This window comes from Hydra vulgaris, chromosome 09, assembly GCF_038396675.1.
Source record: "Hydra vulgaris chromosome 09, alternate assembly HydraT2T_AEP".
Lineage (NCBI taxonomy): Eukaryota > Metazoa > Cnidaria > Hydrozoa > Anthoathecata > Hydridae > Hydra > Hydra vulgaris.
Window position 1 is genome coordinate 13,590,001 of NC_088928.1, and position 7,500 is coordinate 13,597,500.

General features: G+C 26.0%; 1 protein-coding gene across 1 annotated transcript in view; it reads right to left on the reverse strand.

Moving 5' to 3' along the window:
* LOC100202001 (lysyl oxidase homolog 2B) overlaps positions 1 to 7,500 on the reverse strand; it is a 23,288-nt gene that overhangs the window by 6,162 nt on the left and 9,626 nt on the right. Inside the window, exons 4-9 of the mRNA XM_065804791.1 lie at positions 7,100 to 7,264; positions 6,703 to 6,897; positions 6,161 to 6,295; positions 5,723 to 5,897; positions 5,244 to 5,372; positions 4,732 to 5,025 (exon numbers count right to left, since the gene is read on the reverse strand). Coding sequence (XP_065660863.1) covers positions 4,732 to 5,025; positions 5,244 to 5,372; positions 5,723 to 5,897; positions 6,161 to 6,295; positions 6,703 to 6,897; positions 7,100 to 7,264 — 1,093 coding nt within the window. The remainder of the gene's footprint in view (positions 1 to 4,731; positions 5,026 to 5,243; positions 5,373 to 5,722; positions 5,898 to 6,160; positions 6,296 to 6,702; positions 6,898 to 7,099; positions 7,265 to 7,500) is intronic.

Below are 7,500 nucleotides of genomic sequence, written 5' to 3' on the forward strand. Positions count from 1 at the left end.
ATAAATTTGTTGGAGGCTGAATCTAAAATTGAAAAATTAGCATGATTAAAACTATTAAAACAACTTTCATTTGAATGAATATGTTTATAAATGTGTGAGTTTTTATCCCTTTTTTGGTGCTTGATTATTCATGTCTTTAAATGGCAAGTAGTTTCACCAATATAACAGGATTTACAGCCTGCGCATTCAAATTTATAGACAACGAATGAATTAAAGTCTGTAGGAAAGGGATCTTTTGCGGGAAAAAATATTGAAATTTTAAATGAAGTAAAAACCAATCTTACGGTGACTGATTTACAATATCTTTTAATGATTGCGTTTAGTCTTTGTTTGGTTAATTCAGATATTTTTCCAATATAAGGAAGTTTAAAATATTGATAATTTTGTAGGTTTTCCGAACGCGATGAAGAGCTATAGATTTTCTTAATCAACCAAGACGGGTACGAGTTGTGTTTGAGAATTTTAAAAAGATTGTCAAAATCATAGCTAAGACTGAGACTAGTGTTGTTTATTTTATAAACTCTATCGATTAAACATTTTACCAGACTAACTTTGTATGAAAATGAAGTAAAGTTAAAAAAAATTTGTGTAGAGTCACAAGAAAGTTTTCTTATGAAAAACAGTGGTAATTGTGGAATTGTTTGTTTTATTTAGAGTCCAAAAAAGATATTTTTAATTGAATTTCTTTTTTCATTGTAAAAGTAATAGAACTATGTTTATTATTATATATATATATATATATATATATATATATATATATATATATATATATATATATATATATATATATATATATATATATATATATATATATATATATAAGACTTATTTTTTTTACTTATTAATAAAAAAAACCTTTTTTTTTTTTGAACAAATAAAATTACAATACATGTTTTGGCTTTTTCTTGAAATAGTCCAAACATGTATTGTAATTAACAATGTAAAAAACAAATTTTTTAAATTTGTTTTATTCAATTGTTTTTCCAATTTTGTTTTATCAACTGCATTTATTTATAGATTAGTGCAGAAGAACCATCTATACCTTTCTGTAAACTCTAAACTCATATTTATCTTTGGTGTTATTTATTATGGTTAAATCGAGGAAGAAATAGGAATTACTTCCTGTTAACCTCCCTACCGTATTGTTAACGTGGATACCATCAATATACCCAAAATGAAGAAAAATATTTCGGAAAGCTGGCCACAGAGAAGTCTTCAAACCAAATCCTAATTTAAGAACATTACTAACATTAAGCACAACTAAATTGACACATTAGTCAGGCCTAAACTTATTTTATTGAATGCAAATGCTCAAAGAGATGCGTACAACAACATCTAAAAAGTTTAAACAAGGGAAAACATTACCTGTCTGCAATAGCCACCCATAATAAGTTTTAATTGCAAGAATGAAGTGGGAGAACATGAAAAAAATTAAAGCGGAAACAAAAAAACCTTGATCAAAAAGTGTGCAAAGCTCTTAAAATACAAAGGTACCAATGTTCCCCTTTAAATAGCAGAATTAATCTAGATGATGGGCAATTTGTTAAAACTAAATTTTGGACTCTATTTTTTACATTTTCACATAAACAAGAAAAAAGCTATTTAGTTGTTGACGTCAATTAATTTTAAACTGTTTTTGACATTGAAAAAATTTTGTATAATTTTACGAGCTGATGATACTGGTAACCAAAATCCAGTGCAAATTTCTAATAATAAAATATTATTAGAAATATATATATATATATATATATATATATATATATATATATATATATATATATATATATATATATATATATATATATATATATATATATATATATATATATATATATATAGTATATCTACTATAGCATAAATAGATAAAAAATTGTTACTAGTTTTTTCTTTATAGCATAGGCGTTTTCAGTAAAAGAAAAAAACAAAGAATAATGAAAAGATTGCTGCCCCATGCCAAACCCTCAGTCAATCTAGCGGCACTCCTTTGCAACAGCAGACTATAAGATAGTCGATGTATGTAACAGAACAATAGTAAATTAGTAAAGAATCACTTTTTTTACTTTACACCAAATTTTTTCATTTTACACTGTTACATCAATAATATGGTTGAGCTTTTACCAAAAATTTACTGGTCGATTGGTAAAACAATTTTATTAATTTACCGGTAAAATCATGTTGGTTAAAGGGATCCAAAACCTCCGAGGCATGTTGTGTTCATATTAAAGAGAATGATAAAAATTTGGGCTAAATTTTTTTTGATTAAAACAAAAGAATATATGCATACCAAAAAAAACTAACTTTTTTATTTTAGTCGAAGCTTGTCTTCTTCATTTTGTTGTAGGCCAAAAAGTCTTCATAATATACGCTGCAATCTACAGACTTGATAATTTCTTCAAGCCCGTTTTATTCGAAAGAGTTTTATTACAAAATGCCATTGATTCTTTTTGTTTGTTTAAGGGATCAATGATGTAAAGAAACAAGAAAACCAATGACATAAACTTACAACTTATTAAAAGCACTTGATTAAATTATCAAGTCTGTAGATTGCGGTGTATATTATGAAGACTTTTTGGCCAACAGCAAAACAGAGAAGGCGAGCTTCGACTAAAATAAAAAAGTTAATCATTTAAAAACTAAAAATAATTTTAAAAAGTTTAAATTGATAATAATACATTGCAAGTAACAAGCGCCAAAGATGAGGTTAGCAGTGACAATTCTGAATCTGACACCAAAGTTAGTTTTCTTGGTGATTCTATGGACTAAAACATTCCCATTCCATGAGTGAAAGTACACTTGCAATCTGTTATCACAAAAGTCAAAAAAATCGTAAAGTTAGTTCGAAAATCTCCTGTCAAAAACGACATCTTCCAAGAAGAAATCAAGAAACACACAAAAAAGAGGTTTCCCCTTATCCTTAACTGCAGAACAAGATGGAACAAGTCTACTGTAGACAGTTTAACAGTTTTTCAAAAAAAAAGTTTTAATCAAAAAAGTATTTAAAGACATTTCTTCATATTTGATTTGCAGTGATGATGAAATAAACATTTTATACAACATTGTTGCTGCTCTTGCACCCGTCAAATTGGATGCAGAAGCCTTTTTTCAACAAGATGCAACTCTTATTGATGAAATACTGTGAAAATGAAAAAAATTTGATAAGCAATTTTCTACTAATTTATTATTGCTTTGTCTATTTAAGAACATTGAGGACTCTATTTTGTACAAATATATGCTTTATCTATGTATATAGATATATAAAAGCTGGCTTAAATAACTTCAATTTTTGCCATAAAATGATCAAATTATGTCCAGAATTTAAAGGAATGAAAAAGAGGATTTGAAAATGATAAAAAAACTTCAAGACTATTTTAAAACCTTTAATCATTAAATATATTGAGTGATCTATTTGTGGCAAATAGATCACTCAATATATTTAATGATAGTCAGTAATTATATGTATATTTAAATGTGCTTGAAAAGTAGAAAGTAAAAGTAAAAGAATAAAGAACTATAAACAAACTTCCTTAATAAAAAAAGTATAAACAATATTATCTATTAAGTTGCATTATTGTTGTTTTTAAAATGATTAAATTTAATTAGTATTTGCAATTATTGATTTATAATACAAAGTAGTTAACCACAGGCCTGAATAAAGCACTAACATCTGTTTTTGTAGGAGACATATTGAAATTTAATAATACAAATATATTTTTTTAAATCTTCTTCAAAAATTCTGGTTTTTACTCTTTATCAATAATTAAATGTAAGAGTTCAACTGTTATTTGAACCAATAATGATAAAGAAAAAAAATGGTTCCAATGGTGAATAAAATTTTTTTATTGGTTGATTTTAAAATTAACACACTTTTTACTGGACCATTATTTACACTTACATAGTTTTATAAACAGTTTAGAAATGCTAAACTGTTTATAAAACTATGTATTTGTTCCTGAAGTTTTTAATATTATTTGAACATCTATTCCATTTTTTCTAGATGCATTTCTACTTCAATTAAAACTTGGAATTACTTAAATCATTTTTTATTTACAATACCTTAATTAAGTGTTAATTTGAACAAACAAATTATAAATTTATTGTTTGTTCAAATTAACAGTATAAAGTATAAAGTGTGTTATAAAAAATAATAACCGTATTATAGTGTTATTATTTTTATTACACAGTTAGTATAGTGTACTTTTGTAGTCTTAAGTTTTTTGTTTAGTTTTTTATGACTTTTTACTAACAAATTTAAGTTAATTCACCCCATGATAACAAAGTAAACAGTTTTGCATAGACTAAAATTTTGAAGTCCAGACTTTTTCAAGATATTGCAATTGGTTGTCATTTAATTCAACCATTGCGTAATAAGACCAAACCCATGTATGACAGATGAAATGTTATACTTGCCCTTGTTAATGACACTATTGAAAGTCTTTAAAACCTTTCTACTCAGATGAAATACAAGAGGTAGTAACCTTAGAATAAAGAATGGAATCACATAAGCAAAAAAAGTTGTATATCTATATAAAACAGGTATAAAAAATTAAAAAATTAAATTTAAAATAATCTTTTTACACAGTGGCACAAACTTAAAACATGGTCATTCTCAGAAGCTTATTGCTATTTCACTATTTTGTCATTAGTGAATTTTAGACCTAGATGTGCAGTAATTAATATTATTAAGACCAGTGTGATCCTTAGCTTTATTATTTATACATATATATATAATACCTATAAGATCATACACAGCAAATGTTTCTTGTGAGTGATAGTGCTGATGACATTTGTGCCATTTCCAATTTTCTTTATGAACATTTGGTCGAAAAGCAACTGTTCCTTTATTAAGAAACCGGGAAGTAAACTTAAGCAATTTTCTTTTTATATTTCTGTTTAAAAAATATGAGCTATCAACAATAGGCGAAAGACATTTCTCTTCAAAAGAACATTTTAGCTGAGACATAATATGGCTTTCAACTTTTATGCTTTGTTCAAATGTTGAAATATCCATTACCAGATCAGGAACATCTAAAAGTTTAATAAAAATTGAAAAGTTATTAAAAAATAAGTAAAATATACAATCTACAAAAATATTAGTAATTTTTAATTTGTATTAATACTGCATTAAAAAACAAGTTTTTTTTATTCGTATAACAATAATAATAATAAAATACAAAAAATTTTTTTATCCAAACTGCTGAAGAAATCTTATTTGGCCTAAAAATTATTTAAAAAAATATTCCTACATTTAGTACAAATAACAGATGCCATATCATAATATCGACATGAACCATATGTTTTATAACTACAGTCTTTTATAGAGTTCTCATTTCCCATACATTTAACATTGTACATAAGCTTTTTGTAGTTTATACCTGTATCATAAAGTAAAAAGAAAAAATACATTTAAATAATATTTTTTGTTATGCTACAACTTTGTTATTACTTTAAGTTATGTTGATCTAAAAAACTTAAAAAAAAACAACCACTGTATTTAATAAAGGATTTTTAAGATAGAAAAAACAAACTTTATGCTTATCTTATTTTTGTTTGAGTTATAAAAATTCATCTTGTGTTACTAAATATTTGCTACTAGATAAAAATAGACTTTGTGTTAAGTGAATATGATAATTTATTTTGTGTCAAGCAAACCGCGTTGACTTTTAATTTATATAATTTGTCAAACAGTATACACAAAAATTTTAATAAAAGTTTAAAATATTACCAAATTTATATGATTTGGATGCCCAACTCACATATCCTAAACTAAGTTGTCGACACAACACTTTTCCCTCTCTTTCTGAAAATCCAATGCCACATATACCACCCCAAGTAGACCCATCAAAAGTGACTTCAATTCTTCCTTCAAAATTGGTAATTCCACCAAATAATCGTACATCCTAAAGATAAAAAGGAGTAATTTGCATGTCTTTTTATATCATTACCACAAATGGAAATCAGACAAAAGATCAAAGGATGCAAGACACAAAATGATTGGAGATAATACACAATTTTTGTAAAATTGAGCACGAAATGATACAAAATGAATAAACAAGACACAGTAAGTAAAAAGATATTAAAATATTTATTACTTTTTGTTCTATAAACTATTTCATATTAAAATTTATAAAAAAATACTTCATATAAAATAAAAAAATGTAACCTTATAAACAATGTGTGGAACATTACACCTGACGCCAGCATCTTCACTGTGGGAACATAAAGAAGTGTTTTTTGATTGAATACATTGATGCAAATAGCGTTCACTTCCACTGCATTGGATATCAGTCGCTAATATCTTTAAAGAAATATTAACATAAAATGTTTCAATACAGTCTACCCATAAAGCCAGTGAAGAGTATATATATCAACTGATTTATGTAGCCATAGGCAAAGTTGAGTGTACATACATTGGCTGGGGGTTGGGTTTTGGCAGGCACACTTTTAATTAAAAGAAATGTTTTTCTTAAGTTTTTAAACTTATATAGGGGTTGCTTTTTCTATATTAAATCACTTTAATATAAAAATGTTACAAATTTAAAGTTGCTAAATTTGAACAAGCTTGATATATTTGTACATCTCTGATCATGGCAGGTACAACATTACCAACTGCTATATACTTTATAGTATAAAATTTTTTGCAACATGTAAAAATATTGTAAAAAAAAATTCTATGAATAATTACAAAATATGTTTAAAACATACAGCTCCTAAACCTTCACCATGATCTGCCCAGTGACTAGCTTCAGCAGCTGAACCAAATCCTAATTCTTTACATACAACACTGGCATCAATCAAGTCCCATCCATCATCACATATTGTACCCCAAATATTACCATTGAAAATTTCTACTCGTCCTTCTCCTGCTCTATAGCCCCCTCTAAGGCGAATTTGGTTCTTCTAAATATGTATTTGTTAATGATAAAATTTATTAATTTATACATATATTTATAAATAAATATATACTTTGTCAGTATCTAGACAGACCATTTTTAAATATCACATAATAAATTTAACACACCCTTTATATGATCTGAAGTATCTATATTATACTTCATTTTTCAAGCATCTTTACACACACAAAAAAAAATGCTCAACTTACTAAATACTCTACTCTTTTTTTACAGGTAATTTTGATTGGTTGTTGATTTGTACAACCTCCCAATTTCTCATGAGAAAATTTACAATCCCATAAATTTGTTTCTTCACCTGTGCAGTTAAAAAAAGGATCTTCAGAAACAACATAAGGGTTTAAATCTTTTGAATTCTATAACAGAAAAGAGAAAGAATTATGTTAGGGAGTGTCAATACAAACAGCAAAAATTTACTAAAAATAGTTGAAATTAGGCTAAATACAATTATTAAAATTAAAAACTGTCAAACAAAATTCCTAAAAACACAGACATTGAAATAAAGACAGATGTAGCTCATTAAATTTTAATTATGGTAATTTATAATAACTATTTTAACAATATAATATTTTGTTTTCTGTTTCATCCCTCT